General features: G+C 38.9%; 1 protein-coding gene and 1 pseudogene across 3 annotated transcripts in view; both read left to right on the top strand.

Annotated features, from left to right (window-relative positions):
* The first annotated feature begins 395 nt into the window (after positions 1-395).
* Positions 396-24,647, top strand: part of SAR1B (secretion associated Ras related GTPase 1B) — a 28,674-nt gene continuing 4,422 nt past the window's right edge. The window contains exons 1-6 of one of the 3 annotated variants that reach the window (XM_060093375.1): positions 396-520; positions 9,570-9,702; positions 10,388-10,502; positions 11,083-11,158; positions 15,607-15,726; positions 24,109-24,174. In XM_060093375.1, the coding sequence (XP_059949358.1) occupies positions 11,101-11,158; positions 15,607-15,726; positions 24,109-24,174 (244 nt within the window). In that variant the 5' untranslated portion in view covers positions 396-520; positions 9,570-9,702; positions 10,388-10,502; positions 11,083-11,100. The remainder of the gene's footprint in view (positions 521-9,569; positions 9,703-10,387; positions 10,503-11,082; positions 11,159-15,606; positions 15,727-24,108; positions 24,175-24,647) is intronic. The other 2 variants (XM_060093373.1, XM_060093374.1) reach the window with 2 other exon arrangements.
* On the top strand, positions 17,221-17,335 carry LOC132487242 (U6 spliceosomal RNA; annotated as a pseudogene).

Raw genomic sequence — 24,647 nt, 5'->3', positions numbered from 1 at the left:
TATCATCACACTTTCATTCAAGGCACCCAAGTATTCCCATTTGAATACATTTAAGAAAAATAACATCCATGAGCAAAGAACGGCCGGGGTCAAGACAGTCTTGTTTAAAGCTCATAGTTACATAGTTACATTTTGTAAATTACTTATTGAACTCAAGAAACAGGTGTACTTTGAAAATGTATTTTTTCAGAAAAGCATGTCACGTATAATCTCCCCAAGCTAGGAAGCGTTGTTACCTTCTCTGCCTAGGCCTGCAGCCCGTGCAGCCCCTTCAGGCGTGTATGGGGAGCAGGCCCCAGTTCTGGGAGCATTCAGCGGTGGGACTGCTCGCGGAACCGCCAGGAGGCGGAACTAGAGGCGTGCGGCGCTGCTGTCCTGCGAACCTTCGGGAGAGAAGCACCCACCGGCCCGGAAGGAGCTAGCGCGAACTAGGGCCGCGGCAGCCATCGCGCTTTGCAGTTCGGTGTCGGAGTGAGTAGGGTCGACGCTAAGCAAGGAATTGTGTTCTCTCCGATCGCAGGTAAGTGGCGGCCTCTCCTCCCCGGAGAACCAGCGGGCGGCAGCTGTGGGCCCCGGGGAAGGAGCGCCTTTCGGGCCTGGGCCCACCCAATGTCCCTGAATGTAGCCGGGCGAGGAAGGGGCTCCTGTTTTCTGCCCTGGAATCTGGAGGCGGGAAAGAGGACGGGCTCCTTTCGTGCTTCGCGGGGCCTCTCAGACGGTCATCCGGATAGGACACCGCTGCTGTCAAACGGTGGGTTATTTCAGGAATGAACGAGATGACTCTGAACTGCAGGCAAGCCCTTCCTTCCCCTCGGCCTCAGTTTCCTCACCGAGTAAGGTGAAGGCGGCGGGATCATTGACAGCTCAAGAGGCTGTGACGCGGCGTGTTGTTCTCAGCTCTCCCACTTAGTGTGGGGACAAATCGAACTTCCTTTCCCACTAGTGGTTAACGTCTTCCCATAGCCCAAGTCCCAGTTGAGTGGGAAAAAGATACACTGTTGGGGGAAAACTGCAATGATTTAGGGATTATTTCAAGAGTTTACAACAAGATAGAAATTGATTTTGACAACAGCGAAAACTGACATTGTTGACCAAAAAAACCAAAGTTGTCAGGAATTTAAGGTGTTAGGTACATGGGGCAAAATAAGGTGAACAAATCCTTTTAATTTGAAAAACTAAACCTAATATTAGTTGCACGTTTTTATTGATATATCAAGATCTATACTACCACTGTGTCTCACACTGAAGAATGTCCCGGGTTCAGTGTTAAGTGTTAGAATACGAATTAGAGTAAGTCTAAATGAAGCAAATGAAAGAAGGAAAGGAACATTTGTTTTCTACTATGTGTAAGTCACTAGCTATGCACACAGTAATCCAATGAGGAAGTAATAGTATAATCTCTATTTTACACATGAGGAATACAGGAAGGTTTACATTTTATCAATAATTAGTGGTGCTGATATTTCAAAGCAATGTGTATATCAAACGTTGTTTTAGTGGGCTTGCGTTCGTCACCAAAATATTTTGAACTTTAAAAACTTTAGGATAGTTCATTGGTGTTTTCTGAGTTTGCAGAAGAGGAAGGTGTTGCCTTCATTTTAGAAATACTAAAGAAGCATTGTCATTAATTATGCAGATTAACAGTTTGAGTAGGGTACATTTTAACCTTCCTCTGCCTTGCACTTCAAGCAAGAATTGAGACCAAAGAGTAGGCTATCAGAAAAGAAAATCACTGCCACATCATTTGAAGCTTATAAATCAGAATTCTGTAGTAATGATTCATTACTTCTCTACCCTCTTCTTTAAGTACACTTGGCTGAAACTCATTTAAATTATTTTTCTGCAAAACATTACTAAGCAAATAATTTTCGAATCATGGTATTGAAAAGTTTCTCTTCCTTGTATATAGCTTTTAGAACAATTTGAGTTAAAAGTATTTTAATGATTGAATTTGTCATTGCTTATGTCAGTTTTTTTTTTCTTAATTCATTATAGGCAAGTTCAGTACTTAGGTGTGCAACTTTTTTAATATGGAGGTTTTTTTCCTTTCCTCTTAAAAAATCCTATTTATATTTGTCATAGATTTAACCTTGTTTCAGTCGAGCATCACGTTCCCTTAAAGGAAAATTGATTATGTACTTTCTGTTCATTACACGAACTAAAAGGTTTAGTTTTTAGTTCCATTATTATAATTGCTATACATTCAATCCTAAAATGTTTTCTAGAGTTTTTTTATTTGCATCACCGTTTCAATAAAGGTTGTAAAAAGAAAATTTAACAATTTTAGGGGTGAGTATTTATAAAGTAACATTGTCTTAAAACATTCAACATTGTCACTGTCCATACTTTTAGCAGAGTTGGCCCTCCATATCCACGGGTTCCACTCTAAGGATTCAACCACGGATGGAAAATATTTGGGGGAAAAAATTCCAGAAAGTTTGAAAAAGCAAAACTTGAATTTGCCAAGTGCTGGCGACTATTTACATGGCATTTACATTGTATTTACAACTATTTGCTTATTATTTACATTGTATTAGATATTATAAGTAATTGAGAGATCATTTAAAGTATACTAGAGGATGTACATGGATTATATGTAAATACTATGACATTTTATATAAGGGACTTGAGGATGGGGTGTAGGGGCCTGGAACCAATCCTCTAGGACACCAAGGGACGACTGAAAGGCATAGGGCCTTGCTGAAATTCTACAAAACATGGTCAAGCAGAGTTTGGCCTTTGTATTTCTAGTACTGTTTGAATCTAAGAAAGAGGTATGTATAGTTCCTAAATTAGTTTACAGATAGTATACTGATCTTACGGAATTTGTACATATTTTAATCATAAGCCTGACAAAATTGTGTAGAAAATTGTGATTAATCTCTCCTAGTGAAATTTCCTTACCTGGATTTGAAGGAAACTCTTCTAATGTCTTTTCTGGTGACAGTGATGGTGCTATTAATATTTAAAGTAAAATCAGAACATTATGAAAAAAAACTTTTTCATATTAATAGTTGTTAATATTGAAGTTAACTTGAAAATTGGCATTTAAAGTTTTGTGCTTTGAATTTTAATTAACTTAGTTTGAAAGAATTAATACCACCTTATATGGGGTAGTATTCAAAGTGTTTTCATGTACATTATCATAGTTAATCATTCTTAACATTCTGTGAGGCAAGTGGTATTTCCCTTATATGGAGAAGCAAACTGGCACTCAGAAAGATTGGCTTTCCCGGAATGAAATTATGGTATTTTGAAAGATGCACATTCAGGACTTACCTGGTGGTCCAGTGGTTAAGACTCCGAGCTTCCACTGCAGGGGTCACAGGTTCCATCCCTGGTGGGGGAAGTTCCCCTTGCCGCATGGCGTGGCCAAAAAAAAAAAAAAAAAAAGATGCACATTCAGTTTAGGTTTTTAAAATTCTAGGACAGGCACTCCATCCATTTTATCACAGCTCTACCATGCTTTGCTTCCCTAAGTTATTAATGTATTGATTCCAGAATTCTATTCTGAATAGGATTTACCTCCTTAGAATATTTTTTATTTTCTACCAGCACTACTTTTTGGAGTATTTATATCTTGTCATCTTATGTGTATTTTTTTCCCTTATGTATATTTTTTAAAAGTTCATAACTAGGGCTTCCCTGGTGGTGCAGTGGTTGAGAGTCCGCCTGCCGATGCAGGGGGACACGGGTTCATGCCCCGGTCCAGGAAGATCCCACATGCCGCGGAGCAGCTAGGCCTGTGAGCCATGGCCGCTGAGCCTGCGCGTCTGGAGCCTGTGCTCCGCAACGGGAGAGGCCACAACAGTGAGAGGCCCGCGTACCGCAAAAAAAAAAAAAAAAAAAAAAAAGTTCATACCTAAATAATTTTGCTAAATTACTTATATTAGTTATAAATATTAAAAGTCCATGTAAATTTTCAACATATAATTGTCTTTATTTTTTAATAATAACTTTATTGAGAGAGAGTACATACCATAAAGGGTACTTGTACATACACTTCTTACCTTTATAAGTATACAATTCAGTGTTTTTTTAGTTTATCATGTTGTGCAACCATAACCAGTAACTCCAGAACATTTTCATCACCCCCAAAAGAAACCCAGTACTTATTAGCAGCCACTCCCCATTTCACCTTACCCCCAATCTGACAACCACTAATTACTCTAAAAACTTGCCTATTCTGGACATTTCATATAAATGGAATTGTCCTAATGAGTTTAATGGGGCAAGGCTTTCAGAAGTTATTTGTAATCTGAGAATTTCTGTTCCATTACACCCTTTGCACTGATTTTCATGTTACTTGAGTAGATCACTTTTCTACTCTGCTTAGCGACTTTTCCTGTTTGGTGTTCATGCAATAAATAAATCTGCTGACGTGTATATGTTTCCGTGTTCTTGACCTTTGCTTTTCACATGTCTTAATAGTGTATTCGTGGTGTTGTGTAACCTGTTCTCAGGGCTCAGGTATCTGTTTGTGGCTAAGTAACTTTTATTCTTAGTTGGCATTTTTACCTCTACTTTATTTTATTTTTTTAACATCTTTATTGGAGTATAATTGCTTTGCAATGGTGTGTTAGTCTCTGCTGTATAACAAAGTGAATCAGCTATACATATACATATATCCCCATATCCCCTCCCTCTTGCATCTCCCTCCCACCTTCCCTATCCCACCCCTCTAGGTGGACACAAAGCACCAAGCTGATCTCCCTGTGCTATGCAGCTGCTTCCCACTAGCTACGGGTTTTCCATTTGGTAGTGTATATATGTCTATACCACTCTCTCACTTTTTCCCAGCTTACCCTGCCCCCGGCACCGTCCTCAAGTCCATTCTCTATGTTGGCATCTTTATTCCTGTCCTGCCCCTAGCTTCATCAGAACTTTAAAAAAAATTTTTTTTAGATTCCATGTATATATGTTAGCGTACAGTATTTGTTTTTCTCTTTCTGACTTACTTCACTCCCTCTACTTTAAAATGACTAATGACTCCTAGCTTAAGGAGTTTCTGTTTAAGGATCTCAGAAACCGTGACTTTATAGAAATGTAAATATCTCATTAATTTCTAAAGAAGAGTTTCCCCATATATGTTATTAAATTCGTTATCTTGGGACAAATTATACAAAAGCAAATTGGGACCATCCTTATGCAAAAAATCCATTTACCTGCATATGGCTTACCCACTCTACCCTCCCTGAGTCCTCGTGGCTCTCATCTACCAACAGTCATCTTCAGTAAGTATTTTGCCACTTGAGTCACAGTCTTGCTTTCTGAAACGCTGCCCTCCAGTCTTCTAGATGATTCCACTGCTTGTCAGTGTGGAATAGCCCAGCTTCCCGAATCCTTCACCTCTAATTCTCTTCAGCTGCCCATGCCAGAGCCAGGCCTTGGAGCTGGGCACCACCCAGACCCAATCCTTTCTTGAATTCTGAACCCATTTTCCTCCACTGTGCAGGCATAATTTCTGACCCACCTTTCACTTCTCGCACCCTTTTACTACATCTACACCTGCTGTTTAGCTGAAGACTCTTCCTCTATTCTTCCATTTCTATTCTGCGAGGAGCCTGCCTTTGATCCCCACCCCATTCCATGCGCTATCTGCGTTTATACCTTATCCACTCAGACTGAACTTCTGATCAGATTACTTCAGTCCCTGTTGCTAGTACTGTCAAATTCCTGCTCCCCTGTCTTTTTTTCTTTTGCTGTTCTGGAAGTCCCTAAACCCCATTCGCTCCTTGTTCTCCAAAGCTAAGCATTGCTTGGTGTGGGGGAGGTGAGGGATAGAAATCAGTACAGATTGGTACTGCTGTGAATGTTTTTCAACCCTAGCAACTGGCTCTTTTTACATTTATTTTTTTAATTTATTTTTAATTTATTTATTTTTCGCTGCATTGGGTCTTCATTGCTGCGCGCGGGCTTTCTCTAGTTGTGGTGAGCGAGGGCTACTCTTCATTGTGGTGTGCAGGCTTCTCCTTGCGGTGGCTTCTCTTGTTGTGGAGCACGGGTTCTAGGCACGCGGGCTTCAGTAGTTGTGGCATGTGGGCTCAGTAGTTGTGGCTCATGGGCTTTAGAGCGCAGGCTCAGTAGCTGTGGCGCACGGGCTTAGTTGCTTCGCAGCATGTGGGATCTTCCCAGACCAGGGCTCAAACCCGCGTCTCCTGCATTGGCAGGCAGATTCTTAACCACTGCGCCACCAGGGAAGTCCCTGGCTCTTTTTAGCAATCTTTTAACTTGATCTTTTCCCCACAGTAGCTATTCTTTTTTTTTTTTTTTTAATTTATTTTTGGCTGTGTTGGGTTTTCGTTGCTGTGCAGGCTTTCTCTAGTTGCGGCAAGCGGGGACTACTTTTTGTTGCGGTGTGCAGGCTTCTCATTGCAGTGGCTTCTCTTGTTGCGGAGCACAGGATCCAGGTGCGCGGGCTTCAGTAGTTGTGGCTCGCGGGCTCAGTAGTTACACCCCTTCTTCATCTTTCCTGGCCTTCCTTCCTTCTCATCTTAGAGAAGGAGTGTGCTCTCTGCCCAGGCTCCTCTTGAGACTTTGACCCTTTTGGTTAATTCCTTCTCTTTCTCATCTTTAACCTCTTCCTTGCCGCTAGCTCCTTCCTTTCAATTTATCAACATTCTCAAGCCTCACCCTTCCTTAAGAAGAAAATCTCATTTCCCTCATCCCATTTCAAACTTTTTGAAAGAAGAATTTCCTAGGGCTTCCCTGGTGGCGCAGTGGTTGAGGGTCCGCCTGCCGATGCAGGGGACACGGGTTCGTGCCCCAGTCTGGGAAGATCCCACATGCCGCGGAGCGGCTGGGCCCGTGAGCCATGGCCACTGAGCCTGCACGTCCGGAGCCTGTGCTCCGCAACGGGAGAGGCCACAACAGTGAGAGGCCTGCGTACCACAAAAAAAAAAAAAAAAAAAGAAAGAAAGAAAAAGAATGGAAGAATTTCCTCACTGCCTTCACCCGTTAACCTCCTGTCCCATTCTCTTCTCAATAATGACAGAAGCCAGGTTTTAAATATTGATACTTACTTTGTGCATTGTATCTCATTTGCTCTTAAAACACCCTGAGAGATTTTAACTTGTTCAAGGTCACACAGCTCTGCTGTGCTTTAAGTACCGGCCATAGGCTCTCCTGTACTACCACTCCACTGCAGGCTACTCATGCTGTCAACTGTTGTCTCCTTGTCACCAAAGCTAGCTGTGACATCTCTGCATTTAATGTGGCTAACTTCTTTCCTTGCCTCTCTCTTCTAGTTCTTTTACCCTTCCTGGGTTCTTTTGGTTCTTCCATCTATATCTGTCCCTCAAGTGAGAATTAATTTCTTTCATAGCATTTGGCTGGTGCTGGAGGCAAGGAGACTTTAGGCAGAGATAGTGGGAGAACATTCTGATGCTGGGAAGGATAATGAGCAGAGGTTTTAAGGTAGTAAAGTCCAGGTCACCAGTGGTGAATGGCAAGCAGTTTACTTTGGTCTGGGGAAAGCTACAAGTAGGGAAGTAATAGGTATTAAACTTGGAAAGGTAGCTAAGAGTGGAATGTGGAATACTGGCCTAGGAGTTTGATTGTATCATTTCTCAGCTCACAAACCTCCAGTGACTCTGCATCCACAAGCATAGAGTGGCCATATAATTTAACCTAAATCAGGACCCTTTTGAGAGTGAGAGGAAGCTCTGTTAATAATTACACTGAAATAACTTTGCTGAGACTATCCCCAGCAAACTGGGGGTTATAGTCACCCTGTCTATGCAACAAGTCCAAGATGACATTTTGGGGAAGCTACTCTGGAGGGCATGTACAGATGAGTAGAAACACATTTTGATGGTAAGATGGTAGTTTTGGAAAGTGACAATAAGGCTCTTGACGAGGTGGCTCCTGTGAGAATCAAAGAAAGCTTGAGACTTCAGTGCAGAAATTGACAGAACTAAGGAATGACTGGGTGTGGGATGTGTGGGAGAGGAAGGAATTACATGTCAGAGTCATGAGCTGGCGTTATTAAAAAATGGTATGTAATGACTTAAATAAATTTAAACCTTTAAAACTATTGTTATAAAGCTTTAGAGAGCCAATGCAATGTAAGGGAAAGTGGATGGACGGGGAAGTTCAACTCATGTTTGAAACTTAGTTGTGCCTATCATTAATAGTTGAGTTTTACTTACTGTAAATTCAGCTTCTTCTGTAAAATGAGAACAATAATATATGTACTCTGAAAGATTGTTGGGGTATTTAGTGGTGATATCTGTAAAGTGTCTAGTACTGTGGGCCATGTAGTAGAAGAAATAATAATAACAGCAGCTAAAATTAAATGCTTCCTCCATGCGAAATACTAAATGCTTTGCGTCTAGTAATTAATCTTCACAATAATCATCTCAGGTAATATTGTTATCCCCATTTTACAGATGAGGAAAGTGAAGTAACTTACCTAAAGTAGATAGTAAAGTCCTAGCACCAGAGCTCCTGCTCTTAACCTCTAGACCATAATGCTCGTAGTGGTTCAATAAATGGTAGCTGATATTTTTTGTTTGTTTGTTTTGCTTTGTTTTATTAAATTGAAAGGCGGATTCAGCATCGTTTCTTATGTTCATATATTAAAAGTAGCAGGCATGAAGACCTAATGTCTAAATTTAGTCTCAGATTTGTTTATCAATCTGGCTTCTGCATCACTAATTAGCACCCGTTGATTTTTTACTCTAAGTTTGCGGTCCCCTAACCCCAGTCATATTACCTAACAATTCCCGACTTTTTGCTGTACCCATTCAGGCTAAACACCATCTAAGAAACCTTTCCTTAGCTGTACCCTGGTATCACCATAGAACTATGGAAATAGGACTTCGGATGTAGAGACAAGCAGGACTGGTTTTCTCTTTTTTCATACAAAATATAAAGTGTATTTGTGAGCATACCATACCTCTTTCTGTTGGTATGCACATAAATACCTCATATCTCTGTTATTTATTTTTATTATTTTGTTTTTATGCTCTTATGATCATTACTCCCCTAGTAGCTTAGGATTTACAGTATGGGCATTTTTTTTCCCTTGTGTTTGAATGAGTCTTGAAACTCTATAGGGTGAGTTGTTACCATTTTAGAAAATATCCTATTCAGTTTTAACATTTTTCAGTTTCATTGCATTTGTGTAGCTAATTTATCACTCTATAATCTTTTTGAGAGAAAGAGCCACGTTTGTCATCAATATTTGTATTCCCCATGATGTCTAGCTCCGGACTTTGGGTGTAATATGAACTAGGTAAATATATATTAAATTAAATATCTCAACACACCACTGCTTTATTTGATTCTCTACAGTGAAAATTATTATGATTCCCTTTGAAAAGCATATACCTCAGAATCTTCAGAAGAGACAAGCCACCTGTATATATTTTCTCTGACTTTTAGTTTCAATTTCTATATGACCTAAAATGATAATAGTAGAAGGAGGTGTAATTTTCAACTTGAGTAAAATGAAAACTTCTAAGATAATAGATTCTTATATATTTATTTTGCTGTTGTAGTTCTCATTCTTGTGACACTGACAAATGAAACTATTCATAGTTTGCCAGTCACTCTGTCTTAATCAGGAATCAACTGATTGCAAGAACAAAATTCTGCTTACGCTAATTCAAGTAAGAAGTTAATAGAAGAGGGGAGAATCTATTGCCAGGATCCAGGGGATTTCCTAGTAAACACTGCTAGGCCTTGTACAGACTGGAGGTAGGCTGTCTCTTTGACTCTGTTTCTGACTCTTAAGGTGATGTGCTCTCAACATCTTTTTTTTTTTTTTTTTTTTTCTTTCTTTTTGCGGTATGCGGGCCTCTCACTGTTGTGGCCTCTCCCGTTGCGGAGCACAGGCTCCGGATGCGCAGGCCCAGCGGCCATGGCTCACCGGCCCAGCCGCTCCGCGGCATATGGGATCCTCCCAGACCGGGGCACGAACCCGTATCCCCTGCATCGGCAGGCGGACTCTCAACCACTGCGCCACCAGGGAGGCCCTGCGCCACCAGGGAGGCCCAACATCTTACCCTCTAGGAATATTGAGTTTGGTGGGCCCATCTGTGTCCAGCTTGGCAGCCCACCGGAGGGAGAGGCAGTTATAGAAAGCAGTGTTGTGTGTCATACTTAGTCTGAAGAATATCAAAGATAGCACAACCCTTCAAACTTTTTGGACTTGGCCCAAGTTTTGGGCCTGGGTTTTTTGCTCAGCTCTAGAAAATGAACTTTGTTGATCTGAAAGCATATTTTTGTGTAAGTGATTTTTTTTTCTAAAGAGGCTTTTTTTCTCTTATTTTCCATATTAGCTATATTAGTTTATCAAGTACATGTCAAGTAAATGCTGAATTGAACTATGCTCTGTATTTTCTACTGTGATTTAATCTTTTTTTTTTTTTTTTACATTTAGTAACATGATTAAAATTTGAAAATGCAGAAAGATAACAAACCCAGAAATTTACTATCTGGTACCAACTGCTACAAAAGAACAAAAGAAAAAGAAAAAGGGTTTTTACTCCACATAGGTAAAATCAGACTCGGAAACTTATTTCATGATCAATTTCCTTTCTTCTCCTCTTTTCTCCCTTCTCTCCCGTCCCCCACTCCAAGGTTTTGGTAAATATTTCATATGCCATAGATATTATATTTAATTTACTATTGAACATAGATTATTTCTAAAAATTTTCTTATGGAACACTTTGATGAACATCTTTATACATAAGCTTTTCCATATTTAGGACAATTTCTAAAAGTAGAATTCTTGGGTCAAATGGTATCAACAGATACATTATTGTCAAATTGGTTTTGAAAAAGATTTGTACCAGTTTATACTGCCACTGATAATGCTTCCTTTACCACATTTTTTCTAGTCTTGACTGTTATAATTTTTTCATGTTTGCTACTTTGAGGGGCAAAGAATGGTCTCTACCTAGTATTTTAATGACATTTTGGTTTTTATTTATCAGTATAGATCAGGTTAGACTGGCATGGAAAAGAGTGTTTAATTCTTTGTAGTAAGGTTGTAGGATTATTTACTCACAGTTGATGTTTAATGTTGCTGGTGTTTAATGTTAACTACTAAATTCAAAACACTTTTTTTTCCAGACCCTGTAAGATTTGGCTATGTCCTTCATATTTGACTGGATTTACAGTGGTTTCAGCAGTGTGCTACAGTTTTTAGGTAATGTTGGCCCTTTGTTCTCTTTTGTTATCCCATTTAATCCTACTTATATAAAAGTGTCTTTTATTTGTACAGAGCCTCTTTGTATGTAACCCAGTAGTTACAAATGTGGGCTCTGGAATCATACAGACATGTTCAATTACTCATTATACCTGTTCCAAAGTAATCTTAGACAAACTGTTTTCTCCACTTTAGCCTTAATTTCCTTATCTGTAAAATAATAATAATTCCTATCTTTTAAGGTTGTTGATAAGCATATTATTAACAGGAATAGCTACCATTTATTAGCCAGTTTGCACAAGAGCTTTACATGCTTTACCTCATGTAATCCTCACAGGAATCCAATGCATTGTTTCTTTTTTTATTATTATTATAAAAGTGCATGTTCCATAAAGTACCTCATATATTATAAATGGCATTTTATATCCTACTAAATAAGTCTTGATTACCCAGCAATTCTGACTAGTGATTTTCCTCTCTTTATAGATTTTAAAGATAGGAAAAATCTTTGCTTCCCATTCTTTTATTGACACCCTTGACTTGTCACATTTTTCAGTGAAACAGGCTTTTTTTTCCCTGAACCAGGCTTTTGATTAACTTTTATGTGGGATATATACAATTTTATTATTGTAATAATTAATGAAAATATTTCTAGTCTCCTATTTTCAAATTTTGTCCTAAGTTTAGTCTCCTTATAACCATCATCTTGTAAACTGGCAGAAAGAGAAGCGTTTCATGTAATTATAGAGTGGTAACATAGTTCTAAACTGGCCACAACCATACTTATGGAATGATATCTCCTATATAAATATTTCTTTCTCCACAAACATAATCTTGACTGAGGAAATAAATTTTGATTGGGAAATATAAATTTTGTTTGACTACTATATATTAAAAGGATAAAAATGTAAGATCAAATTTTGTCAGTGTATTTTTATTTCTTAGTTGAACGTTAATTGCAAATTTTTAAAAACCCAGAGTGTTTTTTTTTCTTTTTAAAAATATAATTCCTCACATTATTTTATACTGTTGCTCTACTACAGGTCAAATGTCAGATCTCTCTATACTACCTCCAAGAGAATTCTTAAATCTTTTTATCAGACTGAAATATTTTGTCACATATTTGCAAGAAGTGGGTCAGAAATAGAGGCTTTTAAACTTTATTTTGCTGGGGCTTTGGGTTATAACATGTTGGAATCTATATCTCAGTTTATAGAACAATGAATCTATGCTGAATTATGTTGAAAAGGCAAAATAGATTGGATCACAATCAGGAACAAGAAGGTTAATAGTGCTAACTTTAGGAAGCAGTATAGAGAAATGAAAATGAACCAAAGCTTTGGGGTCAAACATAGGTTCAGATCTCAGATCTGACTTCGGCATTTGAGCAAGTTAACTCTGAGTCTTCATTTCCCCTCTGTAAAAAAGAGAATAATACTGCTACTTCACAGAGTTGAGGATTAAGTGAAATAATGTATGCAGGTGCTTAACAGTGCCTACCACAAAATAAGAATTTAGTCCAACTCAGTTTAAAGACTAAATGCTGTAGTTGTTCCCCTTTAGTATATTATCCTGTACACTTTTACTATTTAAAAGTTAGGGTGGTAGGGACTTCCCTGGTGGCACAGTGGATAGGAATCTTCCTGCCAGTACAGCAGACACGGGTTTGATCCCTAGTCCGGGAGGATCTCACGTGCCGTGGAGCAACTAAACCCATGCGCCACAACTACTGAGCCCACGTGCCACAACTACTGAGCCTGTGCTCTAGATCCCGTGCTCCACAACACGAGAAGCCACCGCAATGAGAAGCCCACGCGCTGCAACGAAGAGTAGCTCCTGCTCACCACAGCTAGAGAAAGCCCGTGCACAGCAACAAAGACCCAACGCAGCCAAAAATAAATAAAATTAAATATTAAAAAAAAAAAAGGGTGGTAAGATTGAGTGCATTGGTTAGAAACAGTCTATGTAGAAACCTTTTAAGAAATAGAAATGTTTAAGGAGATTATTAGTCAGATTTATATTTAAAGAAGAGATGTAGTATCCCAGCTCAGGTAAATATGGAAAACAATCTTTGTAGAAACCTTTTAAGAAATAGAAATGTTTAAGGAGATTATTAGTCAGATTTATAATTAAAGGAGAGATGTAGTATCCCAGCTCAAGTAAATATGGAAAACAGTCTTTAGGACTGGAATTGTTGGTCAATATGTGATCAAAAGATTAGGACTTAAATAATTTACTTCTTAAACTTAAATGTGGGTAAAGAACTAGATGTTATTTTGGCATGAACTTATTAGAAAATGGATGGCCTGAATCTGTAATTGCCTAATGTCTTAAAAATTTCATTTATTGATTAAGTATTTTTTGAGCTGCTGCTGCATTCCCTGTCCTCATGTAATTCCATGGGTATTAGACAATTAAAGACACGAAAAATAAAGTTCAATACCACTACACACCTAGTAGAATGCCCCAAATCCAGATGCTGACAACACCAAATACTGGTGAGGATGTGAAACAACAGAAACTCAGTCATTGCTGGTGGGAATGAAAAATGGTTCAGCCACTTCGGAAGACAGTTTGTTGGTTTCTTATAAAAGTAAACATACTCTTACCATTCAATCCAGCAATTGTGCTCCTTGGTATTTAGCAAAAGGAGTTGAAAACTTACATCCACCTGAAAACCTACATCCACCTGAAAACCTGCACACAGGTGTTTGAGGCAGCTTTAGTCATAACTGCCAAAACTTGGAAGCAACCAAGATGTCCTCAGTGGGTGAATGGATAAACTATGGTATAGCCAGACAGTGGAATATTATTCAGCACTAAAAAGAAATGGACTATCAAGCCATGAAAATACATGGAAGAAACTAAAATGCATATTACTGAGTGAAAGAAACCAATCTGAAAAGGCTACATACTGAGTGATTCCAACTACATGACATTCTAGAAGAGGCAAAAATATGGAGACAATAAAAAGATCAGTGGTTGCTGGGCCTTGGGTGGTATGGGATGTATAGGCAGAGCACAGAGGACTTTTTAGGGCAGTGAAAATACTCTGTATACTGTTGAATATGTGTCATTAAACTTTTGTCCTCTTGGGGGAGGATATGTATGTGTGGGGAGAGAGGTATAGGGAAATCTCTGTACGTTCCTTCCAGTTTTGTTGTAAACCTAAAAGTGCTCTAAGAAAAGTCTTTAAAATACACACATACACACACATATATATGTAGCTCAATATAGAATTTTGCAGTAAATGCCAGTCTACTGTAAATTGGTCAATGCTGTATTTATCTGTTTATCACTTTATCTATCAATGCTTGATTGATATATTTAAAATTATGTGCTTGGATATTTTTGTTGTTGCTTAGTGTTATGCAATCATGTCAATAGTTTAACCTTATTCTCAGGGAAATTTGACAGTGAACTAAACTTTTTTTTGTGTGTGGTACGCGGGCCTCTCACTGTTGTGGCCTCTCCTGTTGCGGAGCACAGGCTCCGGACGCGCAGGCTCAGTGGCCATGGCTCACGGGCCCAGCCGCTCCGCGGCACGTGGGATCTTCCCGGACCGGGGCACGAACCCGTGTCGCCTGCATCGGCAGGTGGACTCTCAACCACTGCGTCACCAGGGAAGCCCGAACTAAACTTTTTTACTGAAAAAAAAACTCACTGTAATTTTTATTGTCAAAAATAGTTAATTTAAAAAAAAATAGTTAATTTATTTTTATATGTGGAAAAATACTCTTTAATTATTCTTTTGGTCTAGCTTCATAAATACATAATGTCAAGTATTTTATGAGTGTTTCTCTAGTAGAGGACACAGATATTTGTCAAGGGATAGACTAAAATAAAATAAAAGAGGATTTAAGATAAATTGTCAAGGGAATTGGCATTTTGGCATTGCGAGATAAGTTTAGGTCACACGTACATTTATTGATTGGGGCAAAGTTTAGTTTTATAATGATTTGACTTCCCAAATCATAATAGATTTAAAATAGCTCTTCAAAACTAAAAATAGGTTAGATATCCAAGCTTTTTTCAGGCCAATTTATAAAATATTAAAAGTTCAGGGCTTCCCTGGTGGCGCAGTGGTTGAGAGTCCGCCTGCCGATGCAGGGGACACCGGTTCGTGCCCCGGTCCGGGAGGATCCCACATGCCGCGGAGCGGCTGGGCCCGTGAGCCATGGCCGCTGAGCCTGCGCGTCCGGAGCCTGTGCTCTGCAACGGGAGAGGCCTCAACAGTGAGAGGCCCGCATACCGCAAAAAAAAAAAAAAAAAAAAAAAAAAAGTTCAAAAGGTTAATAAGTGTTTCTTTATCAAAAATCTGGTGTATTTAGGAAAAGTATCTAAATAACTAAATTGTGAATATTATATTATACTTTTATTTAAAGTCATTTTATTTGTGTAGTCTATGTCAGATATCACTTTGACTAATCATAGCTCTTATTCTGCAGGATTATATAAGAAAACTGGTAAATTGGTATTTCTTGGATTGGATAATGCGGGAAAAACAACATTGCTACACATGCTAAAAGATGATAGACTTGGACAACATGTCCCAACGTTACATCCCAGTAAGTATATTCTCCCATACAATATATTACTTGATCAAGTGATACCAATTCATAGGCCCTAACCAAAAGGTTTTGTTTGGTTTTTTGGTGGATAAATTATGATCAGGTCACTTCACCTGTTCTTAAAATAGTATAATAAATAATAAGTGACCCAACTCTAGGGAGTATATTTAGATCTTGAAATAATACTCATATCTTCTTATCAGTTAGTATACCATCGTCCAGCTAGTGGAATTAAAAAGTTATTGCCTCAGGGATTATGATATGATATTCAACAACATATTGCTTAGGTTATAAATAGTCACCATTAGCTTGTTACATAACCTAAATTTCTTTCAAATTTTAGAACTGCACTATTTTAATCATTATTCAATGGACAGATTATAGTCTTATACTTTGCTGGAAGCTCTCAACTTATTAACCAGTTATTTTTCTAGTCCTAACAATCTGAACTATTTCTTATATAAAGACCATAGAATTATTCCAAAAACCAGGGGATGTATTGATACACTTATAGAAAGGTTTTTGGTTTTTGGTGTTCTTTTTGGCCACACCTCACGGCTTGCAGGATCTTAGTTCCCCAACCAGGGATTGAACCTGGGCCCACAGCAGTGAAAGCACCAAGTTGTAACCACTGGACCGCCAGGGAATTCCCTAGAAAGTTTTAAAATAATTAAAAAATAATTTACTGTGCTTCCTTTTAGAAAGACTACCTGAAAGACATTAATGATGATTCTATAAATCACTTAATACATATCATCCTATATATAAGATTATGTAATAGGTACTGTTTGAGAAAGTAAAGTTAATGATAAAGTGATAAAATTATTAGAAACAGAAGTCTAATCTTAAAATACCTGTGAACTTACTTTTACTGTTGAAAAGATGATGAATCAAGTACACAGAGAGTTTAAAGACAAGTTAATCCATAGATTAATTATGAAATAATGAGTGTTGGCCTTAATAATGAGTAAAAAATTGAGAACTGGACTAAAAAGTAGATAATATGATAGTTAATTTAGTTCAGTAAATATACAAAGAACAAGGAAGGAAGACAGAGCAAAACAAATTACCATTTTATCTCTAAAGCTGTTAGTGAGTGAAGTTGGAAAAGGAAGATTTTGTAAAATTGATACTTTTTTTTTATATTAGGAGAGGAAAGTGGGGCTTGACAAATAAGATTCTGATACAAGAACAATACTGTTAAAGAAAAATGATCATGGTGAAATTGAGTATACAAAATTATCTGCAAAAGCAACAGAAATGGAAGAGATTACACAGTGGTCTTATATTAGGTGTAAGTCATTTTAAAAATTTTATGATGTTGCCCTTTTTAATTTATTCAACAAATATTTTTTGAGCATCTGCTCTATGTCAGACATTGTTCTAAGTACTAGGAGTAAAAGCAGTGGCACAAAACAGATGCTATATCAACCTTCCTGTGGCTCACATTCATTTCAACTAATATTTTTCAATTAATCAAAAAACATACGTGTACTCACTTCGGCAGCACATATACTAAAATTGGAATGATGGAATGATACAGAGAAGATTAGCATGGCCCCTGCACAAGAATGACACACAAATTCATGAAGCATTCCATATTTTTAAGAATGAAATTAAAAATACTCTCTAACATCATATACAAAAATAAACTCAAAATGGGTTAAAGACCTAAATGTAAGGCTGGATACTATAAAACTCTTAGAGGAAAACATAGGCAGAACACTCTCTGACATAAATCTCAGCAATATCTTTTTTTTTTAATTTTTTTTTTATTTTTGGCTGTGTTGGGTCTTTGTTGCTACGCGCAGGCTTTCTCTAATTGTGGCAAGCGGGGGCTACTCTTCATTTGCAGTGTGTGGGCTTCTCATTGCAGTGGCTTCTCTTGTTGCAGAGCACGGGCTCTAGGGTGTGCAGGCTTCAGTAGTTGTGGCTTGCAGGCTCAGTAGCTGTGGCTTGCGGGCTCTAGGCGCAGGCTCAGTAGTTGTGGTGCACGGGCTTAGTTGCTCTGCAGCATGTGGGAAATTCCCGGACCAGGGCTCAAACCCGTGTCCCCTGCATTGGCAGGCAGATTCTTAACCACTGCACCACCAGGGAAGTCCCACAATATCTTTTTTGATTCACCTCCTAGAGTAATGAAAATAAAAACAAAAATAAACAAATGGGACCTAATTAAGTGTAAAAGCTTTTGCACAGCAAAGGAAACCATAAACAAAACAAAAAGACAACCCACAGAATGGGAGAAAGTATTTGCAAATGAAGAGACCAACAAGGGATTAATCTCCAGAATATACAAACAGCTCATGCCACTCAATATCATAAAAACAAATAACCCAATCAAAAAATGGGCAGAAGATCTAAATAGACATTTCTCCAAAGAAGACAGACAGATGGTCAGAAAGCCCAAGAAAAGATGTTCAACATTACTAATAGAGAAATGCAAGTCAAAACTACAATGAGGTATCATCTCACACTGGTCAGTATAGCCATCATCAAATATCTACAGACAGTAAGAGCTGGAGAGGGTCTGAAGAAAAGGGAACCCTCTTGCACTGTTGGTGGGAATGTAAATTGGTACGGCCACTATGGAGGACAGTATGGAGGTTCCTTCAAAAACTAAATATAGAACTACTGTATGATCCAGCAATCCCACTCCTGGGCGTATATCCAGAGGAAACCATAATCCAAAAAGATACATGAACCTGAATGTTCATTGCAGCACTATTTACAATAGCCAAGACATGGAAGCAATTTAAATGTCCATCGACAGAGGAACGGATAAAGAAGATGTGGTACATATATACAGTGGAATATTAGCCATAAAAAAGAACAAAGTAATGCCATTTGCAGCAGCATGGATGGACCTAGAGATTATCCTACTAAGTGAAGTAAAGTCAGACAAAGACAAATATCATATGATATCACTTATATGTGGAATCTATCTAATTTAAAAATGATACAAATGAACTTATTTACAAAACAGAAACAGACTCAGATCTTGAAATCAAACTTATGGTTACCAAAGGGGAAACGTAGGTGGAAGTGATAAATTAGGAGATTGGGATTAACATATACACACTACTATATATAAAATAGATAACTATGGACTTCCCTGGTGGTGCAGGGGTTAAGAATCCCCCTGCCAGCTCAATATTAAAAAAACAAACAACCCAATCAAAAAATGGGCAGAAGACCTAAATAGACATCTCTCCAAAGAAGACATACAGATGGCCAAGAAGCACATGAAAAGCTGCTCAACATCACTAATTATTAGAGAAATGAAAATCAAAACTACAGTGAGGTATCATCTCACACCAGTTAGAACGGGCATCACCAGAAAATCTACAAACAACAAATGCTGGAGAGGGTGTGGAGAAAAGGGAACCTTCTTGCACTGTTGGTGGGAACGTAAATTGATACAGCCACTATGGAGAACAGTATGGAGGTTCCTTAAAAAACTAAAAATAGAATTAGCATATGACACAGCAATCCCACTACTGGGCAAATACCCAGAGAAAACCATAATTCAAAAAGACACATGCACCCCAGTGTTCATTGCAGCACTATTTACAATAGCCAGGTCATGGAAACAACCTAAATGCCCATCGACAGACGAATGGATAAAGAAGATGTCGTACATAAATACAATGGAATATTACTCAGCCATAAAAAGGAACGAAACTGGGTCATTTGTAGAGGCGTGGATGGATCTAGAGACCGTCATACAGAGTGAAGTAAGTCAGAAAGAGAAAAACAAATATCGTACATTAACGCATATATGTGGAACCTAGAAGAATGGTACAGATGAACCAGTTTGCAGGGCAGAAATAAAGACACAGATGTAGGGCCTCCCTGGTGGCGCAGTGGTTAAGAGTCCGCCTGCCGATGCAGGGGATACGGGTTCGTGCCCCGGTCTGGGAGGATCCCACATGCCGCGGAGCGGCTGGGCCCGTGAGCCATGGCCGCTGGGCCTGCGCGTCCGGAGCCTGTGCTCCGCAACGGGAGAGGCCACAACAGTGAGAGGCCCGCATACCGCAAAAAAAAAAAAAAAAAAAAAGACACAGATGTAGAGGACAAACATATGGATACCAAGGGGGGAAAGTGGCGGCTGGGGGGCGGGGAGGTGTGATGAATTGGGAGATTGGGATTGACATGTATACACCGATGTGTATAAAATGGATAACAAATAAGAACCTGCTGATAAAAAAATAAAGAAAATTAAATTTAAAAAAAAAACAAAAAGAATCCGCCTGCCAATGCAGGGGACACAGGTTTGAGCTCTGGTCCGGGAAGATCCCACATGCCGGGTAGGAACTAAGCCCGTGAGCCACAACTACTGAGCCTGCGCTCTAGAGCCCGTGAGCCACAACTACTGAGCCAGCGTGCCACAATTACTGAAGCCCACGTGCCTAGAGCCTGTGCTCTGCAACAAGAGAAGCACATGCACCGCAACAAAGAGTAGTCCCCAATCACCGCAACTAAAGAAAGCCCGCGTGCAGCAATGAAGACCCAATGCAGCCAAAAATAAAAATAAATTTTTAAAAAAGAAATTTAAAAAAATAGATAACTAACAAGGACCTACTGTATAGCACAGGGAACTCTACTCAATATCCTGTAATAACCTAGATGGGAAAAGAATTTGGGGACTTCCCTGGTGGTCCAGTAGCTAAGATGCCTCGCTCCCAATGCAGGAGGCCCGGGTTCAATCCCTGTTCAGGGAACTAGATCCCATATGCATGCCGCAACTAAGAGTTCAAATGCCGCAATGAAAGATTCCACATACCGGAACTAAAGATCCCGCACACGGCAAGGAAGATCCCACGTGCCTCAACTAAGATCTGGCTCAGCCAAAATAAATAAATAAATAGGAACTTCCCTGGTGGTCCAGTAGGTAAGATTCCACGTTCCCAGTGCAGGGGGCCTGGGTTCGATCCCTGGTCAGGGAACTAGATCTCACTTGCCACAACTAAGAAGTCTGCATACTGCAACAAAAGATCCTGCATGCTGCAACTAAAGATCCCTCATACGGTAACAAAGATCCCATGTTCTGCAACTAAGACCTGGCACAGCCAAAATAAATTAATAAATAATAAATAAATATTTTAAATAAATAAATCTTTTAAAAATCTTTAAAAAAAAGAATCTGAAAAAGAATGGGTATATATGTATAACTGATTCACTTTGCTGTACACCTGAAACTAACACAACATTGCAAATCAACTATACTCCAATAAAAATTTAAAAAGAAAACGCATATGTGAAAAAGGTAACATATATCTACCCTATGATCTGGCAGTTCCATTGCTAGGTATTTATCTAGGAGAAATGAAAAACATGTGTTCACCAAAATTCTCATACAAGAATGTTTATTATACCAGTTTTATTTATCCGTAATAGCCCCAAACTGGAAACAGCTCAGATGTCCTTCAAAAAAAGAATGGATAAACAATGGAATTCTACTCAATAAGAAAGAGGAATAAACTGCTGATACATACGATGCATATTATATTGCATGGAAGAGGCTGGTCACAAAATTTATATACTATATGATACCATTTATATAAAATTCTAAAACAGGCAAAACAAACCTGTGGTGATAGAATTCAGATCAGTGCTTGCTTCTGGGGGTGGAGGTGTAGACTGACTGGAAAGGGGCAAGAGGGAACTTGCTGGGATGTTAACAGTGTTTATTAATCAAATTGGGACTTCTTTTAGAAAGCACGGAGTGTACTGGGGATTGTAACCATAGAGGTAGTTTGCCAACCACATCCAAGCATTATCTTTTCCTTATGGAAAGGATCATGCTTTGAACACAAATTGTATTACTTATTCATTCAGTTGGCAGTCTTCATACAGAATTTTTTAGCAAGATAAACTACTCTGGGGTCTCATAGTTATATTGAATAGTTAACAATTATACTGAACCTTTCATTGTAATTGTAGGGGGTCTTCTGCTTTTGGCCATGAGGGAATAACAGAGTCTAGAATTACCATCCCACTGTAAATGATTAGAAAACTGGACAAAAATATATACTACAACTGTTTTCAGATATTGGGCAATAGCTAGCACAGGGTTATGATTCCTGAGAGAAGAAAAACAAATGCTTCTCTATTCAAGTTTTATCACAGGAGGTAATTTTCAGATCATGGTGTAGGGAGAGGAAACCCAAACAACCCAGTAGTCTTACTGAGTTGAGGAGACAGAGACCAGAATCTGGGGAGGCTGAGGTGACTAGAATTTGCTGGGCAGATTACCACAGAGGAAGGAGCTCTGCAGAGAAGGAACTCCAGAAATTAAAAAAATATATATATATTTATTTAGGCTGCACTGGGTCTTAGTTGTGGCATGCGAACTCTTAGTTGTGGCATGCGAACTCTTAGTTGTGGCATGCATTGGGGATCTAGTTCCCTGACCAGGGATCAAACCTGGGCCCCCTGCAGTAGAAGCATGGAGTCTTAACCACTGGACCACCTGGGAAATCCCAGAACTCCAGATATTTTCATGGCTGAATACCAATCTGTGCATACATAGGGTGAAACTACACATGTCCAGTCAAAGAATAATTTCTGGAAGAACAGTTATAGTGGAGTTGTTAGCCAAATAATTCCCAGAGCTCACATGGGACCGGGAATCCAAGTTCGCACTAGCCAAAAAGGAGAGACCTTGTTGAATACTCCAAAGGATCATATCTTAGTAATGGGGCTAAAGTAGCTCCAGAGTAAAGGCTACTTTAGATCTGCCCTCACAAAACTTAAAAACTGATCTGCAAGCAATTTAACTGCCTGCCAGAACAAAGTCCAACTTTCTTTTCTTTTTTTTTTTTGGCCGTATCCCGTGGCTTGCAGGATCTTAGTTCCTAACCAGGGTCCCTGCAGTGAGAGTGCTGAGTCCTAACCACTGGACTGCCAGGGAATTCCCAAAGTCCAACTTTCTTGAAAAGGATACAACAAAATCCAACATCCAGGGACTCCCTGGTGGCACAGTGGTTAAGAATCCACCTGCCAATGCAGGAGATACAGGTTCGATCCCTGGTCCAGGAAGATTCAACATGCCACGGAGCAACTAAGCCCGTGAGTGCGCCACAACTACTGAGCCTGTGCTCTAGAGCCCGCAAGCCACAACTACTGAAGCCCGTGTGCCTAGAGCCCGTGCTCCACGCCTAGAGCCCGTGCTCCGTGACAAGAGAAGCCACCGCAATGAGAAGCCCGCGCACTGCAAGGAAGAGTAGCCCCTGCTCGTCACAACTAGAGAAAGCCTGCGCACAGCAGGGAGGAACCAGTGCAGCCAAAAATAAATAAATTAATTAATTTTTTAAAAATCCAACATTCAATAAAAAATTATTAGACATGCAAAGAAGCAGGAAAGTATGATCCATAACCAGGAGAAAAATTAATCAGTAAAAACAGATTGTAACAGAGATGATGGCAGAAGTAAAAAAGATGATGGAATTAGCAAATAAGGACATTGAAATAGCTGTTATGAATATGGTTAAGGATCTAAGGGAAACATGAACATAATGAGGAGAGAAATGGAAGATATAAGACAGAACCAAATGGAACTTATAGAAAAGAAAAACAAAATATCTGAAATGAAATTTTCACTAGGTAGGATTAACAGCAATTTTTTTTGTGGAGTGGAGGGTGTCCCACACTGCACGGCATGTGGAATCTTAGTTCCCCGACCAGGGGTTGAACCCGCACCCCCTGCAGTGGGACACAAGTCTTAACCACCGGACCACCAGGGAAGTCCCAAAGATTAATAGCAAATTAGTGCCAATACTGAAGAAGGAAAGACCAGTGAACTTAAGTCAATGCAATAGAAACTAAAAGAAACAGAGAAAAATGACTGAAAAAAAAAATCAACAGAGCCTCAGTGACTTGTGGGACAATATTAAGTAGTCTAGCAAACCTATCATTGAAGTCCCAGAAGGGGAAGGAAGGGAGCAGAAAAAATATTTGAAGAAATAATAGCCAAATTTTTTATTATAATTGTCATTAAAGACTGTCACCTGCGAAATATGACAGCCATGAGAGAATACTGTTATTTCACCTTTATCGTTTAAGATGAATTACAGGAAAAATTATTAGGTTGGAGCAGCCACTTGAATTCACAGTAAATAATTGTCAATTTCAGCAGGATAGAGAAGGAAAAATAAGTAAGTGTTGGATTTGTGGTGGGTAGTGAATACTAGAAATGAATATTATCATTTACGTGCATTATATTGACAATATGAAATGGAATATAGTAGTTACAACAGAGAATTGCTTTTTGATTTGACCTTATTTGCAATTAAAGTAAGTCAAACTTTAAGTGGCAATATATACCAGGAATGGATTTCTAATTTTCATGTTGTTAAAATATTTTGTATTATTATTTAGCATCAGAAGAACTAACCATTGCTGGCATGACATTTACAACTTTTGATCTGGGTGGACATGTTCAAGGTGAGATCCTATTGCTTTATTTAATAAAAATGTGACCATTATGTTCCAGTGCATGAAATCTCATTCTATTCAAAGAAAGCCAGAGTAGACTTAAAATTTAGGAGTTATTACCCCTAGATAAATGCTTTAAATGCAAAGGATGATTTTCATGGTACTCCAATTTAAGTCTGAATTGCTTTTGGTGGTAAAGCATATGAGTAAAATTTAGCCTCCATTCTTTCTCTGCTCCAGTCCACCTTTCACTCACTGTCGTAATCATGTTATGAATATGTTATTGCTCTGTATGAAAAACCTTCAGTGGCTAACTCATTACCTATAAAATAAAGGCCAAACTCACTGACCTGGCAGTCAGGATCTCTATGATCTGATCGCTTTACTTTTTGAGTCTTTATTTCCCACTATACCCTTTCCCATTCTCTTTACTCCAACCAAACCAAACCATCTTGGTGTTCTCCCACCTCTGTGCTTATGCC

Source organism: Mesoplodon densirostris, chromosome 3, assembly GCF_025265405.1.
Source record: "Mesoplodon densirostris isolate mMesDen1 chromosome 3, mMesDen1 primary haplotype, whole genome shotgun sequence".
NCBI lineage: Eukaryota > Metazoa > Chordata > Mammalia > Artiodactyla > Ziphiidae > Mesoplodon > Mesoplodon densirostris.
Note: the sequence above shows the minus strand (reverse complement) of the source record. Positions and strands in the feature narration are given on the sequence as shown.